This window comes from Formica exsecta, unplaced genomic scaffold (genome assembly GCF_003651465.1).
Source record: "Formica exsecta isolate Colony F162 unplaced genomic scaffold, ASM365146v1 scaffold38, whole genome shotgun sequence".
Classification (NCBI taxonomy): domain Eukaryota; kingdom Metazoa; phylum Arthropoda; class Insecta; order Hymenoptera; family Formicidae; genus Formica; species Formica exsecta.
The window spans coordinates 195435-218170 of NW_021851042.1; the positions used below are offsets into that span (position 1 = coordinate 195435).

The 22736-nt window shown below is 40.4% G+C and overlaps 1 protein-coding gene across 1 annotated transcript in view; it reads left to right on the forward strand.

Moving 5' to 3' along the window:
• LOC115239404 (leucine-rich repeat-containing protein 24-like) overlaps positions 1 to 21956 on the forward strand; it is a 64105-nt gene extending 42149 nt beyond the window's left edge. The window contains 3 exon segments of the mRNA XM_029813907.1: positions 16371 to 16742; positions 16745 to 17573; positions 17658 to 21956. Of these exon segments, the coding sequence (XP_029669767.1) occupies positions 16610 to 16742; positions 16745 to 17573; positions 17658 to 18909 (2214 nt within the window). The 5' untranslated portion in view covers positions 16371 to 16609 and the 3' untranslated portion in view covers positions 18910 to 21956.
• The last annotated feature ends 780 nt before the right edge of the window (positions 21957 to 22736 follow it).

Sequence of the window (22736 nt, forward strand, 5' to 3'; positions counted from 1 at the left end):
TCTTCTTATTCGGCTTCAAGTATTTTTTTTAAACGAAACATCACATACACAAAGAAAATTTTACAATACAAATTACATGAAAAATACATTCGCTTTTACAATATTTATTGTAAAGCTGGAATATAACGACATTAAGATATTTATTATTATAAAAATTGTAAATTATGCATTTATTTTATTGTTTGTTAACGATTATGTATTTCTTTGTGCATCAAAATATGTGAATATTAAAAATACTTCTTTGTAAAGTGATTTTCTCTCACATGTCAATATGTTTCGCGATTACAACAATTATATTTTTACTATAATATTCTCTTTCTGTGTACACAGCTTTAAATATTTATCGCGATTGTGATGAAAATATATTTGAGTTTTTAAATGAGTCAAACAAGTTTCTTTGCCGCACGATTCTTCCGCAAGTCGAGACCAAAAACGAGAATCGATTCGCGACGATGAGGATCGCTTTGTCTCGTATGAACACAGAATATCTTTCTCAGTAATTTCTACATTGATGATATCTGGAAATTTCCTTAAGGCTGCAATTTCTGCAGCAATTAATTCCATGGTGCCCTTTATAATCTTTTATTCCCTTTCGTTTTGTTGTGCTTTGTTAGCAACAGAATTCCGCTGATTTTCAACAAGAGAAACACTGTGATCCGACGTGGCTAATTATTTCTTCGAGTTTGTCCGCGTAATCTTGCATGACAACTTTGAAAGAGCGCGCTACAATAGTGAGAGAAAAGCGAAATTATACCGTAAATACTTTATAAGTATTTAGAATATTGGCCTTTTAACACGGCACGCACAGCGCGCGACTACAAAGAAGGACACCCGGCGACTTTAAAAGTCTTGGCGAGCCAGCCGTGTCGTGTAATTTACGGCGGTTTCCGCGAAGACAGGGATTCACTGGTGCAAGAATTGACGGAGTAAAAATTGAACGAAAACAAACGGAGAGAAGAACCATAGAGGTGTCCTTGGTTTCAAAATTTTGTCGAAAATAGCATAATCTAATATTTGTGGATCTTAGGATCCAGGAATCTTGTATGATCAATGCGGAGAGCTTAGAGTTACAGCGTGTATAGGATCTTACCGGGAACTACCCTATCTGTGAAACCAAGACTTGAACTTTCGCAAAGTTCTGTAGAATCTGTAAGATCTATGGAAGTTGGAATTTACGCGAATTGGGATCAGTGTGAATCTCGAATAGCCACGCGTAGTCAAGAATTATGGAATCTATGATCCGTAGAAGGTAAATTTTACGCGCGGATATAATCTTAAACTCATCGCAGCTCTCTCGCTAGCTCCTCGAGCTAATGTTGGCTCCGCCTAATAATCGGCTCGAAATAGGCTTCAACTATGGCCGGGAACTCGCGCTAGGGACTAACACGTAGGCCTCGTTCACCCCCCGCCCCCTCTCCCTCCCCTCCCGTTAACAACTTTGGAAATTTCGTTATAACGTTATTCGAGCGAGTTAGGCACACCGAGAGACGTCAGGCCAAGTTTGACACTTCGCCCCTATTCACACTTGACACTTAACGTTAAGTCGGGTCGTCGGAACACGGAGAACCAACCCTTCCTGTGTTTACGCTCGCACGACTAACACGTACATACAACCGCATTCAGCGCCAAATAGGCGGCCTGGATATCAAACTTGGTTTGTTTACATCCAGCTGCGTTTGACACGCGATCAGCGAGATGTCTCACGGGCGCGCGATAAGCGCAGCGAAACTTGGCCTGATCCGTGTTCCCATGCATATCGCAGCTTAACCGAACTGAAACTTTACACTGTCTCTTTACACTCCTCTAACGGATAGTACCTCCCGATGGAACTTTTCCTCCGATCCTCTTGAAACATAAATATTGGAGCGCGTATAGCGCGAAGAAAGAAGTTATATGCGTAATAAATACGCGTTCGCGTGTAGAAACGCAATGATAAGAATTTCGCCAAGAAAGATCGCGGTTAACACGACCGTATACACAGCTCGGAATTCTCGTTTTACGGGAGATGTACGAGACTACTTTGCTATTACCGCGACTAGGAGGTTCATCTCCTGAATCTCGGGATGGTGGTCCGGGTCACGACACGGCGCGCGAAATTACAAATTCACCGCCGTAAGTGTATTCTCGTCGTTCAAAAGGAGCATCGTGTGCCATCTCAGAGCGTGACTTATTTATGCCGCCGTTGTTAGGCGAAACAGACTTCGCTCGCGAAGCTTATTATTCGACGACGCGAGAGAGCACTATTACGGTCTGAGTATAGCTTCTTAGATATATCGGATATCGTTCAGAGACTCTCGTACATTCGCGAATTTATGTAAATCTCTCTTTTTAAGGATTTATAAGAATTTAGTAAATCGAGAAATAGAACACTTTTTAATATCGTGTTAATTTTTTATTTAAATAAATAGATAAATAATATTTTTTATTAAAAAAATATATTTCTTTTTTAAAGATAGATCATATATATTTTTTCAGGATAAAAGATGAAAAATTGTAAAATAATTGAAACAGAACAACAATAATGACTTTTTAAATAATCGTGCGTAGTAACCAAAATTTAGCCTTTGTAAATTATCTACAAAATAAAAAATATTTAATTTATTGGTTCAGGGTTGGAAAGGATTTTTAAGAAACTTATTTTTTGCTAAACGCATCTGAACTTAAAAATTCCTTAAGGAAAAATTAGAAATTTGATAAAGCCATCATGAATTGAACATGACAACTGCAAAGATAAGAAAATGCGTATTTTTTAGATAATTTATCGACGCTGAGTTTTAGCCACAATGGAAATACGCATTATTTAAAACGTCATTCTGTCTCAATATTTTGTGCAGTTTTTCATTTTTATTTTATTATTAAAAGTATATATTTTTGAACAAAGAATATTATTTGTCTAATTTTGAATAAAATTTTTACACAATGTTAAAAGGTACCCCATTTTTCGATTTACTATATTATTGTAAGTCCTTAAATTTATTTGTTTTAGGATCTATCTTGGATATCTCGTTAGATCCTAGATACATAGATTCATAAGCCATAGATGCAAGCGTGCGGATTAAGGTTATCTTTGGACAAACACTTGTGCAGTCTCCACGGATATCTTATGTTTACTAATAACACCGATCTCCAGCGATCAGTTCTCTTCGCAGATCGCGTAGTCATTTTCGGACTGTTTCGGATGATTCCACAATATATGAGGTGTATCTTTCAATTTAAAAAGGATATGGAAGAAAAAATTTATGCCTGAAATTTCCTCGCAAGAATAGCCCATCGATATCAAACTCGTAAACGCAAACGAGAATCTCTCCATCTCGTACGCACAAAAACACGCGATATTTTCACTTTGCGTATGATCGAGCAAGCAAGATATCGATCGATTTTTTGTACCGGAAGTGGACGAGAACACAGGATCGCGCGCGCCATAAAACCTCGACGATAATACTATCTATTTGCACCTAGTGATAGGATGCCCCAACGTCGAGACGACGTTTCCTTCGAGCCGAGTCGAAGGGGATACGCTGGTCGTTTTACTGCGCCATAAACGGCAAACGTTGTGATAAATGGGGGAAAAAAGAAAAAAAAACAATGCCGCTTTCGTTCGTGATGAACGGCGGATCATCCCGCCGCAAGTTCATCAGAGCGGTAATATAAAGTCCTCTATTCTTCTTTTTTCTTTATTAAGGCGTTCCCTTTATTGAGTCTTTGACCGCAGTGCGTAAAGTAAAATTATGTTAATAGAGTGACGTTACACATGACGCTCTTACAGCACGTATAGTTTTCGGACAAATTCTTTTTCCTCGACATTTGTCTGGCAACTTTCGCGTCGTCATGATTAATGAAATGTGCGATTATTCCGCATAATTTCGTCCCTCCGAACGTCGGAGTAGTTTCGTAAACGTTCGTCGTGCAAAATGCATGCCTAAAATATTGCCGCATGTGTTTCGTATATATATATATATATATATATGTTTTATGTTAGCTCCATAAACTTGTATATTCCCTCGCGTATCCCTCGAACTCATTTTTCAATGTCAACATATGCGACAACTGGAGGTACGCTCTCGAGATACAGTCGACGAAGTCCTCGGTTCCCGGAAAGGAACATCGCGAAGAGTCCCAAAGTTCACGCGGATTGATCTCTTCACGCGAAAAGCTCGTCGAAGCGGAAGGCAAGAGAGTTTCTACTCTCGGCTTTAGACGCTTCCGCAGATGCTCCATCCGCTCGAATTAAAGAGCGAGTAATCAGTCGAAGTCGGCGGACCGTACGGCCCTTCATTCACACGAGGCGTCTATTCTTCCACCGAATCGATTAGTCGAAAGTAGCGCTCGGGCTGCCATTAACGTAGGCGATGTGTTGCGTTCGGCTAGCTGCACGGCTTTTCTTCGTGTTGTTTGCCAAGAAATCAATAGCTCTTACCCGAGAGCTTCCGAGAATAGACCTCTGCTATGCAGGGTGAATGAGCTTTTATGCAAGTGCGGGTATTTTGTTTTTGCTGCTCCTGATGCTTCTCGAATCTTGAAAACCGCAATTTGTTTTTCTCGGTGTATATATGTATTTTTTGTTCGTCATTCTCGCCGTGTTATGTATACGAGGCGTCTCGTATAGATAAGGTGTACAGACCTGTGCTACAGTATTTTTGGTCAAAAAATAAGCATCTTTTCCTTTTGGCGAAATTCCTAGAAATGTCCATTGCTTTCGAGATATCTCGTGTTTTAATATGTTAATACTGTTTGTTTTGCTATTTCTTGATTTTTCGTATAAAAATTGCTGTGTTGTTCTGTTAATTCTATATAATTTATATAATTAACTCTAATACTTATATTTTTATATATAATAAAACTTTAAAAAAAATTTTATTTAACATATATATATATAAATATATATTAATGTTAAATCAAATTCTTTTGTGCTTTATTATAAAAAAAGTTAGATATTAGACTTAATTATAACAAAATAATTGCAATTTTTATACAAAAAATCAAGAAATGGCACAGTATTAGCATATTAAAGAAGATATCTCAAAAACAATGCATTCCCGGAAAACAAAGAAAGAAAATGCTTGTTTCTGAACAAAGAATAGTACAGGTCAGTACCCCTATTTACACGAGATCAAACTTATATGGAACATTCTGTATACATAATGGCGAAAAAAAAATTTATACAAAAAATATACCCATACATATATTCGAACCGAGAAACTCCAATTCGTTCTAACAGTGGTTGCGTGTTCTTTGCAAACTCGACGACACCGAGAAACTTTATAATTCAGATGTCATCTTCGAAGGTAAAGATTTTGTGTACAATGCCGTAGCACGTCGATATTCACTGTTCCCCTAAAGCCACGAGTTTGCCGAAATATTCTTCGCATGAATACTCCATGGTGGTTGAATACTGAATAATGTGAGAAGAAACCCAAAACTACGTAAATAACATCTACTTTTGTTTACATCACAGTCAGAAAGCTTCTTCTCCCTCGTTGCCACAACGGAATTTATTTTGTGTCAACTCAAATAAAATTTCTTCAAAAGTTATATTGTTAACCTGCGTTGAAAATGGCTCAAAGAAGGAGCCGAAACGCACGCTCGTTGTATTTATATATATATTTAAAAAATTTTTTAATACTAAATTCTTTGCGCCCGATCACCCGCGCTTGGCTCTGACTGCCTGTTTCTTTGTTCATTTTTTTTCTTCGAGAGTATTTTATTATATAAAAATGTATATATTAAACTTAATTATAACAAAATTAAAATTTTTACGCAAGGAATGATTTACATGAAGAATTAAGAAACAGCAGACGCACTCTATTGACGTATTAAAAGACGAGATGTCTCGAAAACGACACATTTTCGGAAACTTTGCTAAAGGAAAAGGATTATTTTTTGACAAGGAATGCGATAGTATCATTTTGTATCTCACCTACCATATCTGTGTCTTCATTAATGTGGATCCTCATGTATAGTATTTAACGTACAAGATGTGTCGCTTGTATAATATACGTGTGCGCAGGAAATTATTTCAACGACGACGATAGTTATTTAAGCGACTATGTTCCGAAGAACTTAGAGACTGAAAAGTCGTTAAGCTCGCGGGGGAGTTGGGCGACTTGTACTTCCTCATTTAAATCAATATGAAAATTGACAAAGTCCGCGTTCACCGCGCGACAACGCTCGCAGCGGAATACTTAGTGTCTCTTTCGTGTAAGCTACACGAAATTAAATTTATTCAAACTACATTATTAATTGCGCCAGGGAGCTCGAATTCTTGAAGCGATCAAAGAGACGACTAATTAGACATTCCGGAGACTCTCAGGCGTATGAAACTGATATGTATCGCTTATAAGTTGCGTCGTTCAACGTTTTGTGCGAGTCTAGTTTCTTCGTCGACGGATTAAATCGCGAAACGTAGATTTCCCGCGAACGCGGCGGTCGCTCCGCGCGCGACGCGATTTCCGACTCCTCTCTTTTCCCCCCTTTTTTTTTTTATTCTTTCTCTCTCTTTTTTTTTTGTTGTGTGCGAAGCAACGGGGCGTCGGCTGGCCGGAACGGCATTGCGGCGCCTCCGCTTTGAGTTTTCCAACCCCTACAATTCCCCGTACACCCCTTTCGTCCCATCGTTTACACCGCCGGCACGACGCGACGTGGCGCACAACAAACGGCGTGCGATATGTTCTCGTATTCTCCCCCAACCTCCCCCTCCCCTCCCCCGCGTCCCGCTCTCTTTCCACACCGCCCTTTTCGACGAGACGTATCGCCCTTCCTCCCGTACACTCGCGGCAAACGTATTGGCCTTTCCGAACATTCCCCTTTTCCTCCGCGGTTGTTTCGGCCTTTGGTGAAATATTTTAGTCATACCGCACGACATTCGTTACATCGGCCATCGCTGTCTGACGTTTGTTTAGCGGTTTTATCGCCGTTATTTGAGATCCCCATATTACGAGAGTAGGATTTCGAAAATGTGGCTACAAAGAGAAAGAGAGAAAAAGAGAGAGGGAGAGAGAGGCATCGTTCGTACCTCTCGAACGATTCGAATCGAATTATCGCGCGAGACCATTTTCAGAAAGTTACGCGAGTCGGACGATCTCGGTGAATAAATTAGGGGACGATGACGTTGCGGGCGAAATTTCGCCCCGGGCGGAATTACTATGCCACCTCGAATAGCATTCCGAGGGAGAGAGAGAGAGGAGGAGACAGAGACAAAGAGAGAGAGAGAGAGAGATGATTCCGCTCGGACTTGGCGGTGAAGCCGTTTGCATCCGGTTGCATATTTCACACGTCGCATGCCCCGCCATATTTGCATCGCGGCCTCGTAATCTCGTTGGAATACAACCGGCCGCGAGACAAACGCCCGTCCGTGTTGCTCGCCAGTTTGCCGTCCCCGAGTCGCTTATTGTCGCTTGTCGTTCCCGCGGGAGACGTCGAATCCGGGAGATGGGAGGGGATGTCTCTCGATCCTAGAATAGCGGCGACAATGGCGGAAAAAGCGCTGACAGCATCCGATATTCGCATTCAAAGGGCTCGCGCTAGAGGTTTAACGGCCGTGAATCCTCCTTGGCTTTATTTAGAGAGAGCTTATTAACTTTCTCTTTCAATCTTGATTGAAACGCCCCTTTTCAAATCGAGTTTGAATTATTCACGAAAACACATAATAGCGCTATATATATATGTATGTATTACATCCCAAGTTGTAGGACTAACTGTGTATATCGACGAAGAGGAAAACAATGAAAACTCGCGCCATACGTAACAAAAACGACGTAAAACCGAAAATGAAACTCGGAATGTCAGAGAACGTCGTTTTCGTTGACAGGACGAGAGCATAAACGAGTACGGACGTACATACATGCTAGCTAGTGAATTTTGCAGCCGACGTGAGCTCGTATTTCGCGAGCAAAAAACGCGCGCACGTCGGTTAATTATACCGCTAATTTAAAAAGTCTTCGCGACGTGAACATTTCTCGTTAAGGGGAAGTAACAAACCGCGACCGTGAACGAGACGAGGTCTCCGAAATAACGAAGTCGCCGTCCGAAATTTCGCCCGAGCCCCATTTGCGCGCACGACAATTATGACGCTGTTTTAGGGAACAAAGGTCTCGTAGAAAGACCAACCCCTGGAGAGGTAGTTTCTCCAGTTGCGCGGAGGAGCACCGTGAGAAGAATATTTAGCTTCATTATCTGTCGGCGAGACGATCGGGAAAATTAAATGAGTTAATTACGCTAAAACTATTTTATAGTATCCGTATCGTATCGTTTCTTCCGTCAATTTCTTCCTTTGCGAGAATCTGAATTATACAAGGAACGATACACTTCCCTTTCCATTTTCCTATACCAGTGTTTTTTTTTTATCACTACCAAGTATTCTTTTTAAAGCAGATTCTCTGTCCAAGTCTCTTCTTCTCTTCAGCAAAAATATCGAGGCGATCTATAATTTCCGAATTAGAAGTGATTGAGAGAAAAAAATAAGGTATTTGCAAATCAAACTTTGTGGAATTAAAAAATTAATAAACTACATATTTCAGTTAATTTTAGACGAAGTTTAGAATTATTAAATTTGAAACAAAGCTTTACAAAGATATAAAATAATGAAAAGGAATTGATATTTGCAAAAAGTGATAATCTCTCCCTCGATATTTTTGCTGAGGAGAAACCAAAATTTTAAATTAAACAAGAGAATCTGCTATTAAAAGGGCATCCGGTGATTTAGAGAGATCCTGTAAATTTCCAAGCACGGGAAAGTTAAATGAGTTAATTACACTAAAACAATTTTATAGCATCCGTATTGTATTGTTCCTTCCTTCCATCAATTCCTTCCTTCGCAAAAATCTCAATTATACCCAACGTTATACCCGATTTTCCTATACCAGGGTATTTTTTTTTTAACCATCAAGTATCTTTTTAACAGCAGATTCTCTATCCAATTTTTTTCTCAGCAAGGATGTCATATCCAAAAAATTAACAAACTGCATTTTTAGTTAACTTCAAGTAGAGTTAAATTATTTAATTTTAAAATTATAAAATTTAAATTATAAAATTAAATTACAAAACTTTAATATGAAATTTAATTTTAAAAATGTAGGATGAAAAAATCGAACTTGCAAAGAAAGATGATCTACATCGTCATTTTCACATTATTTGGTTTTTCTTTGAAAAACCAAAAGTCAAAATTGGCTAGAGAATCTGCTATTAAAATCTGTTATTAAAAGGATCGATGGGTTTGGGACGTTCTTATATATTTCCGAACAAATGTAGGATGAAAAAATCGAAAACTTGCAAAGAAAGATGATCTACATCGTCATTTTCACATTATTTGGTTTTTCTTTGAAAAACCAAAAGTCAAAATTGGCTAGAGAATCTGCTATTAAAATCTGTTATTAAAAGGATCGATGGGTTTGGGACGTTCTTATATATTTCCGAACACGGGAAATGAATGTAGTTATTGAATCAATATCTCGTATAAAAGAGAGAGAGAGAGAGAGAGAGCAAGGGAGAGAAAAGGAAAAAAAGAAAGAAAGAGAGAGAGAGACACATTTCATCATTCCGTGATCCGTGCTCGGCGCTCATAATACGACCGCTCACGGGTCAGATTAAATTGCATCTTCGCCGACTAACGGGCGCATTAAATCTCGTAAGCCCCGTCATGATGGCGGACGGATTTCGCAGCGCAGTTACGTCCGCGCGAATTTTCCGCGCGTCGACGATATCCGCCGTCGGCTTAACGTCGAGCGACGTCAAGACGTCGGCGTCGATGCCGCCGTTTGGCGATTCAGCTCGCGGAGGAGAGATCAACGACGCACGTAATGGGGAAATGCGTCGATCCCTCCCCCCCCTCCCCCATTCCGCATCCCTTTTTCCCGGGAAGTCGCGCGAGGGCGAAGGGCAGGTTCGATGATGATTTGGTAATTTCATGGCTCGGCGGAGCGCGTCGCGTTAAAAGCGATCGCCGCCGGATGTCACGCGTCCGCTTTTAGATCACTCAATAAGGTTACGAGAAGACGGCTGCAGACTCCGTGATTCGGAGGCGGATGGAGAAATGATTTATGGACGTTTAAAGATAAAATCAGTTTCATAATTCTTTCGCGAAAAATGCGCGTCTAAATCAACGTGTGGGTGTGTGTATCGAATTTATAAACCTTCATTTGTAAATATGTAAGAAAATACTTCTTTCTTCTCACGTTTGAAGAGATTTTTAACGTAACGTGATATAAAAATTTATCAAAAATTTATTTCACTTTTATTTCACAGAAATTTTTCCCTATGGTTACTTGTGTATTTACGAACGTTTCCTCTAACGCGCGTTTATCGATGCGTCGCGCCAAGGAAGCGGAATATTTATTAATTTCAAATTCAATGACGATTAATAACTTGAACTTCAACTTTAATTTACATGAAATATCGCCTCGCGACGATAATAATCGCGTGAGCCTCGAGTACCGATAAATAACAGTAAAATTAGCGTCGCGCTATTATCACTATTAACCGAAGTTATTAGCACAATTACGGACGCAACGTAATACCTATTTGCAGGGCGCATCCGAACACAAATCGCTGACGCTATGCCGCTAACAAACGGTATTTTCGGTACAATTAACTGATAATTCACATTGGCGATAGTTTGAGGTCTTGTTCAATTTTAGAGCATTCTGTGTCCTGTCTGATAACACTTAATATCAATGACGAGATGTGCTGTATATGTATATCTCTGCAACTGTGTAATTCTCTTCAATATCGTTCCGATAACAAATTTAGCTTCTAATTAAAATTTTATTTAAGACCAATTCAATTCGCGAAAAAAGAAGAAATAAAAAACTGAAGAATTTGCTTATATTTTTGACAGACTCAATGTCCTATCGTCTTTAATAAACGATAAACTATCGACTGTTCGCAATCGATTGTTATCGTCGAGTTCTGGTCAGTTTGATTCTCTATAGTTTCTGCGATTGCGAGAAAATACGCAGCTTTTTTATTCTTGGAAATTAATCTGTTTATTCGTAATTTATTACATGGCTATCCGTTGCTCGGTTTGCATTTAGACGTTATCTGTGACTTTATAATTTTCAGCGTATTTCGATAATAACGCTTCAAATTTTGAAATTGTATTTAAACCAAATCGATTCGAAGAAAGCCGAACTGAAGAAATTTCTTAAATTTTTACAAAATTTAGAAACTCGACATTCTAAGATCTTTAACAAGTGATCCTTTCATAAGCGATAAGCTATTATCAGTTGGCAATCGAACGTTATCACTGCGTTCTAGTCGGGTTGATCTTCTACGGCTTGCGATTTCAAGAAAATACGCGGCTTTTTCACTCTCTGAGATCAGCCTGTATATTACGTGATTTATTACACGGGTATCCGTCGCTCGGTTCGCGTTTACGGACATTATCGGCGACTTGTCGTCGACGAGGCATTCGGCCCTCTATTTCCCGGCTTCGCGGAAGGAAGAAAAATAGACGTTGCTCCTCGCGGCGCCCCGGGGATCGTTACTTTCCAGATCTCCCTCGGCGAAAGACGGAGGTAGAGGCGGTCGGGGCGCGTTTTCGCAGCGCATCGATTACGGTATTCGGTAATTTTGTGCTCCGCCGGAGCGAGCTGAAAAAAATATCACCGCGCGTTATTTCGACGCCGTCGATTCCCATGGAGGACTGTTCGACCGGAAATGAAAATCGGAGATACGATTGTTCCCCGGAATTGAGTCCGAAATCTGATTTGATACGGATATAAAGAGAATCCGTTCATCACACGCCAAAATGGACAAGTTGACAAACAAAAACATAATAATATATATATATATACATATATATATATCTATTGAAGTTTATATTCAAATCGGGCACGAACTTATGCAATCACCTGATATATATATATGTGTGTGTGTGTGTGTGTATAAAATAGAAGATATCATTTTTCACTGATAAAAGAGGAGAAAATACTACGATCTTTAATCTGCAACATCCTGTCGCAACACGGGGCTTAGTGCTGTCCGAATTTTTGGTAGAATTTTCCATTCTGAAAATTTGTTTATCCAACGCGGGGACAAACTCGTCAAAGGCGAGAGAAAGGCTTCCGCGAGAAGGGTCGTTACAAAAGGAAGGGTGGTAAGGATCAAATTCGCTGTTCGATTTGCGACCGATCGATCGTAACGCCCGGTAATTCTAGACTCTCCGTTGGAGCGCGGCTTACATTAACAAAAAAAAGAAAGAGGCATAAAAATTGGCTTTCGAGTACGCGAGCATCTCCCGCATCATCCCATCGACGTTATTACATCGGGGTTTGGAAGAAAAAATGTAAATAAAACGCGCAATGTAGTTTTTCGTCTTTTGCTTTTTTTGAAACTAATATTACATGTACCTATTGCGATTTTTACATATAAATTAAACAATATTAATAGAACCAATGTAATATTTAAGCAATATTATATTTAATTTGAATAACACAGGTTAATTAAATAATATATTTATATGAGACTAGAAAATATATGTGATTTTCTCTATTCTCTGTGTCACATACACATACAAACGTACGATTATTATTATTACATCTGTAAGCTATAAGGATGAAATCTTTCGACTCTATTATATTCGAACAATCGATTAGATCGGATTCGAATGACATTAAAGTACAATTCCCCGTCGTTGTATGCGACTTGCCAAGGGAATAACTGCGAATCAAAGTTAATTGAATTAGCGTAGCCGGTGCTTTCTCGTAACGAAAGGACCTTTTACGATATTTCCGCGATTTAAAGGAAAGATAATAAAATTGTTCGCCTAATAATATATACAGTTTGTAGATAAAACACACATTTTACGAAATACACTCTGTATATTTTACATAAAATTCTATTTATATGCACCTGACTGCACTCTTCAATTTTCGAGCGTTTTCCAATTTTAATTCTCGAGAAATTTCGTGTCGGGAATCTTTCTCTCTTTCTCTCTTTCTCTCTCTCTCTCTCTCTCTCTCTTCTCTTTTCAGGAAACATTCGCAAGAAAATGGAAAGAAAACTCGTAAAGCACTCTACTCGCGTTTTGTGCATTCTACCGTAATTCTTTCTTATATTTTTGATCAAGTATCTAGCAATTGTATCGAGGAATTTACGTAACAGCTAACTTCCACGTTCGCGAGATCGGCAAAGGGATCGCTTCTCGATACTCGCCCACTCGATACTCGAGTCTTTGTAAGTCGTGCTGTAAGTCGAGAATGAAGATACCAGAGGCTGCTCGCCTTTACTTCGCCTGAAGAGGCAGGAATAAGAGGCCGCAGTGCCTTCGAACACGCTCGAGGAGTCGAAAGAGTCTCGGGTCCCGAGGAACTTTAAGGAACAATTGCGCGCACTACACACTGCAATTTTTATTTCAGTCGTTGTATATTCGCTCGCGCAACACTCAATACCGCCAAGTTTATTATTAGATTAGGTCTTACGAGAGAGTTCTACGTTCTCTCTCATCGCTGGCATTTATGAAATAAAAATAGAGCGCGACGTGGAATTGCTCTGTGTAACTCCGTGCAACATAAAAGTACAATCGAGATAGATATTAATTTTTATCCTTTTCTCACATTCTTATCTTCATTCTATTACTGAGATCACTGGCTAAATTGCCTTGTAAACAAGTAATTGACCGTCCCTAGAAATGTACAAAATTTATCCGCTTGAAAGTCCGTGTTCTCTCGGTCGATGGGAAAGAGGATCGACGAAAAGATTGGCGGAAATCCTCGTCCTCGAGGCTTTGTGCCGCGTTCCGTAAGTCGAGGACGAAGATGCCGCTCTAACCGTAGAAAGAGGACTCAAATCCGATTCGGATCCTATTCGAATAACGTTTCAGCAACGTTTCTCTTCTTCATTGCCCGTCTCTTTATTTGCGCGCCGCCCTCTTGTTTCCCGGTAATTAAACGCGGGGATCGATGTTAATTAAATTACCCCTCCGTGTTTGACGCGTGATGTGACATGGGGTTTCCCGACAATGAGAGATATGCCGCGCCATATATAATCGATATAATCGTCCGACTATTCATTATAGTCGCGAAGCATCACGATGTACTCATGCGATATACGACGATAGTCGCCGTAAAATTGTTACAAAGTGTACACATTTCCATTTCATTGTTATTTAATTATAATATTGTAGAATTTGCGGAATTTAACGAGAGATTCAAGTTTATCCATTAGGAAAAATTGTAAAAGTAACGGAGTAACGAGGTGGCTATCGATAATCGCTTCCACTTGATCGTGCGCGTTAATGATACAGATGAGGATTCAGAATATCTCGGAATTTCAACCGTTTTTTATCTTTATACGGGGCATTTCAACTGTCCCGCCCGAATGTATTATTCCTTTGCTGATAACAGTCATAACAGTTAAAATGACGATTCGCCATTTCGAATGGATGCTCTCAGCACCGTTTAGCTCTTCCAGCCTCTTTCGCCTCTTGCTTCCATTCCGTTACCGGGGAAGTATTTCTTTCCATTTCGCCTCCGTCGGGAGTGAAATTCCTCTCGCCAAATGGCGGGAACAATTAACGAAATAGCGCTTAAATCGGCACAACCACTAAATTTAATCGCGACATTATCGTTACGATTTTAACGTGACCATCGAAGACGTCACTCTCTCATCCCGTTTTTAAGGATCTCTTAAAAGGGCTTACTTAGTAGTAATATTTTCTGAGAGAAATGCGCGGATTATCTCCTTACATATATCGTTGATACGAAATAGAGGAGAATTGCAGGATGTGAACTGACGAGAACGAGTTGAAATAAAATATTAAATTCTTCCATTTGCGAGGAAAAACTCTTAAAAAGTCCCTTCGCCCACAACTCGCCAGTCTCTTTCATTTTCAGTCCTCTCATTTCCATTTCGAGCGATGGGTGAAGAAGCGCATTTCACCGTTTCGCATTCGATATTTACTGCTCGGCCGCGAGACGCAATTTTACAAGAACGCTCCTTTAAGGGCGCTCCTTTAAGGGAGCTCCTTCGCGCGCGCAAAGCAAATGCCGACGGTTTACCGGCGGGCTGTACGGATATTTCCAACTCTCCCCCGGGCTCGACAATTCGCATCCTCGATGAAAACGTTGCCGACTAAACGAGCTCGCGATTCCGAGGACGAGCGCAAACAAGTGGAGAAGGAACCAACGAACGAGAACCTTCTAGTGTCGCCGTCGTTTTTTTCTACTTTTTCATGTTTTTTCCTGCGCGCGATTCTTGCTGCACCAGATTTCTCATTTATACGAAGTTGCATTTACACAGTACCAGATATATAATACAGGGGGGAAAACTCGACGATAAGGAACACGCGTTGAAAGGAACGTGACTTGATAAAATAATCGTAATTTTGATTTATAAATTTACTATTAATATACAGAATCTTATTTTCTAGATTCCAGAAAATCAGAGCGTTCCTACAACTAGAGAGTTTAGTTTATATTATATATATATTTTTCTATATTTTATCCCGAAATTAATAATGAGTAATAAAAAAGTATCGTAGTTGAAGCAAAAGCTCTCTCTAGTATAAATGGAAATATTCGTTTGACGATACAAGTTAGACACGTGATATTACACGAACCGTCGAGCGTCTTGTCAAGACCGTATCCGCGCCGTTTGCGTTGTCCGGGAAACATCGCAGTAGCGATTTTAAAGATGCAGGAAAAAATTGCAACTCGCACGGTTACAGCGGGGAGGTCAGTCGATATTGGATTCGAAACGTCCAAGATCGGCAATATCCTCCAGGCCTTTGCATTTCTCGACGGTGAAAGGCCTCTGTGTCGGGATAAAGCCACGAAGAAGCGGAAGGTCTTTGCATGCGGCGCCGCACGAGCGCGCTCGATATTCCGATATCCTGATATCGGGAGTGTTTCTCCTCACGACGTCCTCGCCTCCACCTGGGATACACACCCTCTCTTCATGGAATTTATTATCCGCCCTCAACCTGCGCTCTCGCCACATCGAGAACTCCCTGGAGATCATCTTACTGGGGATTCGGCAGTTTCCACGGTGACTGTGTTTTTCCGTGGGGCTCTAGACAGGGGGAAAATCCTGATCCAGCTGGGAAGTCTAATAGTTCTTTTGTTTGCGGGGAAACCCATGGGAGGCTAAGTTCCGTAATCGATTGTCAGCGCTTACCGCGGAGCTGATAAAAAAATTTAGGCGGGTGGAAATGGCATTTTTCGAAACAACACGTCGTGCGCGGAGTCATTAAGATCGAGGTTGCTTGGGATCTATTGCTCTTGTGAATAAATTTTTGTATTTAATGCACGAATTTCTCATTCCGCTGAATCTTTCGTAAATTATTCCGGATTTTATTTATGATTTGTCTAACCATTTATCACATTGTAATCCATAGTGCATTGTAACTCATTGGTTTGTTTGTCTTATTGTTGCAGAGATTTGCCTTTCGATATTATCCGCAAGCTGATGCACCTTGGCGACGGTGGATTCAGCTCTGCATTGGCTCGATCGAAGTACCGCAGTCTCCCTTCAGCGACGGTGAAGGGTCAGCGCACGTGGCTAGTGGGTCAGCGAAAAATGCGATAGAAACGGAGGAGTACGATCGTGCCGCGAAAGGAAGAAGAAGAACAAGAAGGAAAACGAGAGAAAGCTTATTGCCGGATGAAAGAGCATCATGTGCTCAATCGTACCAGCCTGGTGGCGATGGGCTGCCCTTCTCGGCACGATGCTGCTGCTGTTGCTATCTTGGGGGGCGGGCGCGGCGGAGGGTTGCCCGAGTATGTGCGCATGCAAGTGGAAAGGCGGGAAAGACTCAGGGGATTGCCGCAGGGTGCCCGCGAGGAAACACAAGTGCTCGACCTTTCTGACAATCAGTTGGTCGACCTACCGGCGGAATGTTTTCTCGCACTCGGCTTAGTTAACCTCCAACGGCTCTATTTGGGCAGGTCTCACATCGTCAAGATTGCCTCCCAGGCGTTTTTTGGACTGGTCGGCCTGGTAGAATTGGATCTGTCCGAGAATAAAATTGAGGAAGTGCCAACGGATACGTTTGCGTCTTATCCAAGTCTAATGAGACTTATATTAAATGGAAATCCAATTAAAGAGATTCGCCAGGGTGCGTTTCGTCATCTGATGCACCTGACCACTCTGGAAATTAGTAAGTGTGAAATAAAGATCATTGAACAAGACGCTTTCGAGGGTCTTCAGTCGCTAGAGTGGCTTCGGCTGGACGGCAATCAGCTCGTCTACGTGCCTGATCACACACTGCCACTGGGAGGAAATCTCAGGGGATTGACTCTTCATAACAATTCATGGCAATGCAACTGCAGATTGAGAATAATGCAGACCTGGCTTAAGGAATCAGCTCCGGCAGCCCCGCAGCAGTCTGAACCAGTCTGCGATTCTCCGGAAAGATTGCGCGGCAGACAAATTAAGAGTCTCAAGATTAGCGAATTGGCTTGCTTGCCCCGTATCGATCTTCAAAATCGTTTAGAAATTTATGAAGGCGGTAATGTTACTTTGACATGTAATATTCACGCGATACCTGCCGCCAAAGTCATCTGGTCATTCAACGGAGAACCGTGCGAGTTGCAGAATGAGAATGATTCTATAGTCAATAGCATTTCCACGTTTTCAAGGTAAGTGATTTTATCCTGGATCTTTGATTCGAATTTGTATATGTCTGTCTCGTCTTGAACCGTATTCTCCCGAATTGGTTGCAGATATATTTACCGACAACGAGGCGGGACCAACATGAGCAGCACGTTGTTTCTTTACTCAGTCGAGTCGCTCGATGAAGGTACTTACAGTTGCATTGCGGAAAACAGTGCAGGTTCTGCAATGGCAAATCTCTCTCTCTTTGTGCTCTTTCGCGAAAAATCCACCGTGGAGCCGCCCTTCGACAATCCCGGTTCCGGCTACGTAGCCGCAATAGCTGCGGGCGCACTGGTAGGCACTCTCTTGGCGTTGGGTTGTCTGATAGGTAGCGTGATATATTGTGCGAAAAAACGACGTAGCGACCGGAAGCGTAACTCAAAAGCCTTGGTGACGCAGAGCAAATCGGTGCTACCAATCACAAAAGACACCACTAGCGGATCCTGCCGAAAGGGTAACGGCAGCCTGATCGGCTTAGAGCATCAGCAGATGGTTTCGTATACCGAGCGAGAAATCAGCCGAGCGGCTACTTTAGAGCACCGGGAACACTCCAGAAACACGTATCCGGTGGCAAGTCCGGTCGCTAAATACCTGACCGAGCCAGATTTGATTAATGAGGTGCCCGAAAGTACCGAGGTGGGTTATGGTCAGCTGTACGGACGTCATCATCAGCGAGTTGGTGCTGCCGATCGACAGATCTTCGAATACGACTCGGGCTATCCGCTGCAGCCCGATCTACGACCGCCGTCGGTTTTACCGCAGATGAGCTACCTAGATCAGGACGGCTATCCGCTGAATTTTGGTCTGCCCAAGATCTCTTTCAGCACCGCCAGCACTTTGCCTAGGCTTCGGCAACGGATGACGGAACCTGGCTCGGCGGCTGCGCCGGCGGCCAGATATTCACGTGAGGCAGAGTTCCTCGCGAGATCACCGGGATACGACCCTGTTTTACCGCGAACCGACGCCAGGTACACCGCTGAGGGCTATCCCTATCCGGTGCACCAGCAACAGCAGCAGCCGCTGCAATCAACGATGCAATCACCGCCTCTGCCGATTCAACCGGTAGAGCAACCGATTCAGCAACAACTGCCCATTCAATCGCCGGTTTCGCCGGTGGCCGTCTTCCCGGAAGTACCCTTCATACCGTCACCCCCGGCGGCGTACAGGGGCGAGACCACCCCTCTGTCGCCGAGATCCCTTCTCGGAAAAACCGCTCGCGAGGCCGCGGCTGCCGCTGTCGCGAGGGCAGAGGAGCTGCAACCACCGAATCACCCGGAGAGTCCTGACGAGGGCTACGTGGGAGACGCTATGGACGTCTGAAAAATTGCCAATGGCGATAAGGGAAATAATCGTCAGGTCTGAAAAGCGTGGAAGATACGTTTCTGGTATATCGTTGAATAAGATTGACGTTCACTTTTTGTGAATCTACCCTTCTATGGACCTTTTATGGACTTATACTGAAGAAAAGATTGGATAGATCGATTTTTCTGCAAAAAATCTACTGCCGTTTAACTTCTTCGAAAGTGGAAAGATAGAAAAGGTGGTATTATGCACAATTATGTACATATTTTCTTGGAATTTAATGAAATAATTATCATTTACTGCCTGATTTTTGCTAAAAAGTTCTTATCTTGGAATGACAAATTAATTTTAATAATTAATGATTACACGCATAAATATTCGATTATCTTTGATTCTGTCTTGATCGTTTTATTTATAAGAAAATTAATTTAAGGAAAAATTAATTATTCATTATTCATTATTTTCATTAATTTGGGAATTAATGAAATGAATTAACATGAAATTTCACAAGTTTCCATATGTATTATCGACGAAACAATCATTATGGATTAAGAAAGAAGATATCTCTTCTCTATCTTTTTGCTCAATATATTGATCCAGCAGCAAGAATAACAAAGTACTTTTCATATAAATTTTTACAATCTCCTTCCACGCGAATCAAACGTCAAGCATGAAGATCTTAACAAAGCTACGAACAATACGAATTACCGGCATCAAGGAGGAGATCTGTCCTCGTCACGTTATCAGATTAATTCACGGAGGATAACAGGGTCCAGGATGTGATTGGCGGAACACGGCCGCCAGAGACGGCGCGAACAAAGCATTCGTCCTGGCGGTAGAGACGTAATAGATTAATCAGAAGGCATGTCACGAATGTCGTCGGGGTGCACAATCCTTGTCAGTCAGGAAGGATGACGAAGGAGGTGTTTGCGCTAGGGCGAAGCGATCCTCGAATTTGAAGGAAATCGACTCCGAAGAATTTACGCGGATCGCGTTTAAATGCAGAGAGTGCTTTTTCGGACATCAAAATGGCGGCCGGATTTATTTAAACGGCATGTCGCGTTTGTGAAATACGACGTCGTTCTTTGGACGCGCTCCAAGGAGAAACGTTCGGTCGCGTTGAAAAGGAACCAAGATGGCGTGACTGATCCTTAAAGTGATAGATAAATGTTTGGCGGACTCGATGGAGTGAAACGCGTCTCATTGGACCTCGAAGGCGCGCTTTTAGCGTTGCACGAGCAGAAACGTGACTGGTGCTCAAAGCGGCCACTCCGACAGGATCCGCTGAGAAAATGTGAAATTAATTAAATTTAATTGTTCATGTCGATCCTGTAACCGTTAAAGTCTGCGATGAATCGGTAATTGCAAGTTGAGCGGATCGAAAAGATATAATGATAAGAAGAGAGAATTGTCCTGTTTTAATAAATATTTTATAGATATTTGAGAAAATATTTGTATGATTTTTTAATCTATATTTTGTAAAACGATTCTTATAATTGTTTTGGGAAGATCTTAAACAGGTTATTGTTATATCGAAAAGATATAAACTTATATAACTCTTCTTTCTTGGATGATAGAAGTGAGATCTGTACGCTTCAATCATTAGATCACTTTGATATCATTTATGGTTGTCAATAGCGTTGCATGTATGGAATACTTGTGATTAAGAAATTACTGCTCAAGATAATCCTCTGATAGCACTTTGTTTTAAACTTACAAAACTTACGAAACATCATTTATTTTGATTGTGTGAGGACTCTCGATCTTGGATAGCCAGGCGGAGACGCAATTGTAGCGATTCTGCTGTAGTGATAATAATGTTAACTTGGTGTTTAAGACTGGTGAACTGTGCGAGATTAGGAGGCCGCAGTGGCGCTCGACCTGATGTACAGATACCGTTGAATATACAGGGTGTTTTTTGAAAAAGCAGTATATACCAGAATCGAGTCAGCGAAAAATGTATGCATCTTGGAAAATAATTTATTAATTTTGCAAATCTTTTTTTTCTTTTAAAAGAATATCAGAATTTAAGAATTAGAAATTTCAATGTAACGTAGTTCAATTTAATATTGTGAATTTTATTTCTCAAAAGTTTAAATATTTATCTAAATTGTTTTTATTTTACATTGATTTTTTTCACAAAATTAAGTTTATATTCTACTAAGAAAAATCTTGCAGATTACAGCTCCTCTCACAGCTCCTTAGAATAGTATACGTCTTTTCTGGGACGCCCTGTATACCTATATACATATGCGTATATATAAATATATACATACACAACACACAGATAGATATATACACATTATATGGCGCGACTAAAACACTAAGAAACAAAAACTGGTGAAAGTAGTTATTTTTTAAAGATGTTTTCGAAATTTTGCGATTCGAGCTGGCTTTGCTCTCTCAAATAATCGATCTACAATTAATAGAAATTGTGATTGATGTTGTTTCTGCACGAGAAGAAAAACTGAGTCGATAACACTTGTAAAATTCGTAAATTATAATGATGATTTATAAAATGCTGATTGGCTGATGACAAATGATCATAAGCAATCAAATACGCGCCCGAGAAAGAGCATCGAGACTCTGTGGAGGATCCTTTCAGAAGTACCCGAGGACGAGGAAACTGGTTTCCTTTCCGTCGCCGTAATCACGACGCGATTCACGGATGAACAGTGTTTGCCTTCCAGTCTGGCGATTTGCAAGATATAGAATCCTGTCTGCGTCATTTAAGCATCGCCGTCGAGATAACTCGAAATTTGCGTCTTCGCTTTCGAAAGTTTCGTATATAACAATATTTCATTCGGGGCAAGGTATTAATTTATTTACCCTTCGCGAAATTTCAAGCGAAGAGAATATTTGAAACACGAAAAGAAGAGAGACCTTTAATGTGCCAAAAAATCAAAACTGTCCGTTTCTAATTAGTTAGAATTAACCGTTTTAAATTAAATTAAAAATCAAGCGTTTTTTTTCACAAGCGAAATTGAATAAAAAGAGAGCTAACATGTTGAAATTAAAATTATTACCTTTTTAATTAAACAAATATTTTTATTAAAAGAGGAGGCTTATCATATATATTTTTTTTAAGAAATATTTTTTTTAAAGAGAGACAATTATATATAAAATTTCTGTTAAAAATCAGCCAATAATAATTGAGGCACATTTAAATTTTATTGTATAATGTTTTCGGGGGCGTTAACTTTCGAAACTCTGTAAATCGAATTTTAGAAGCGGACGCAATTTTACGCAGTGACGAAATTCTGCAAAGGTAGTATCGCATTCGTCGTTTAATTAGAACTTTTTAAACGAGCTCGCTAACGAGTATAACTTTGACGCGCATGGTCAATTTTACGAATTTCAATTAATCTGCTGTGAATGGGCAAGCCATTAGGCCGTGTTTTTGACAAAAATGCAGTAATAATATAGCGATTGCATTAATATATTCGTTTAATCAAATTCGAGTTTGATGAAAATTGTTGAAAAATACTTTCCATCGAGAGCGTTTTGAAAAAATGTTACACATATATACGTACATGTTACGTTATATTTTTTATCTAATTTCTCAACATCTCTTTACATCTTACAAATGGATACTTAATATATTTTTCTTTTTCTAAACTTTTGTGAGATTAATGTAAAAACGTTAAATATCGCGTTTTAAGTACTAAGTATTTCAGAAATTAAGTAATTAAAAGTATACACCGTTATATTTAATCGCTATTTCCTTAAAGAACCTTCTTAAAGAACTTCTTCCAAAGACTTCGTACGCCTGTGGTTTGAATAAATAATACCGTTAAATTAAATTAAATTCCACGAGAAAATGTAAATGTATTTTTTAGAGAAGA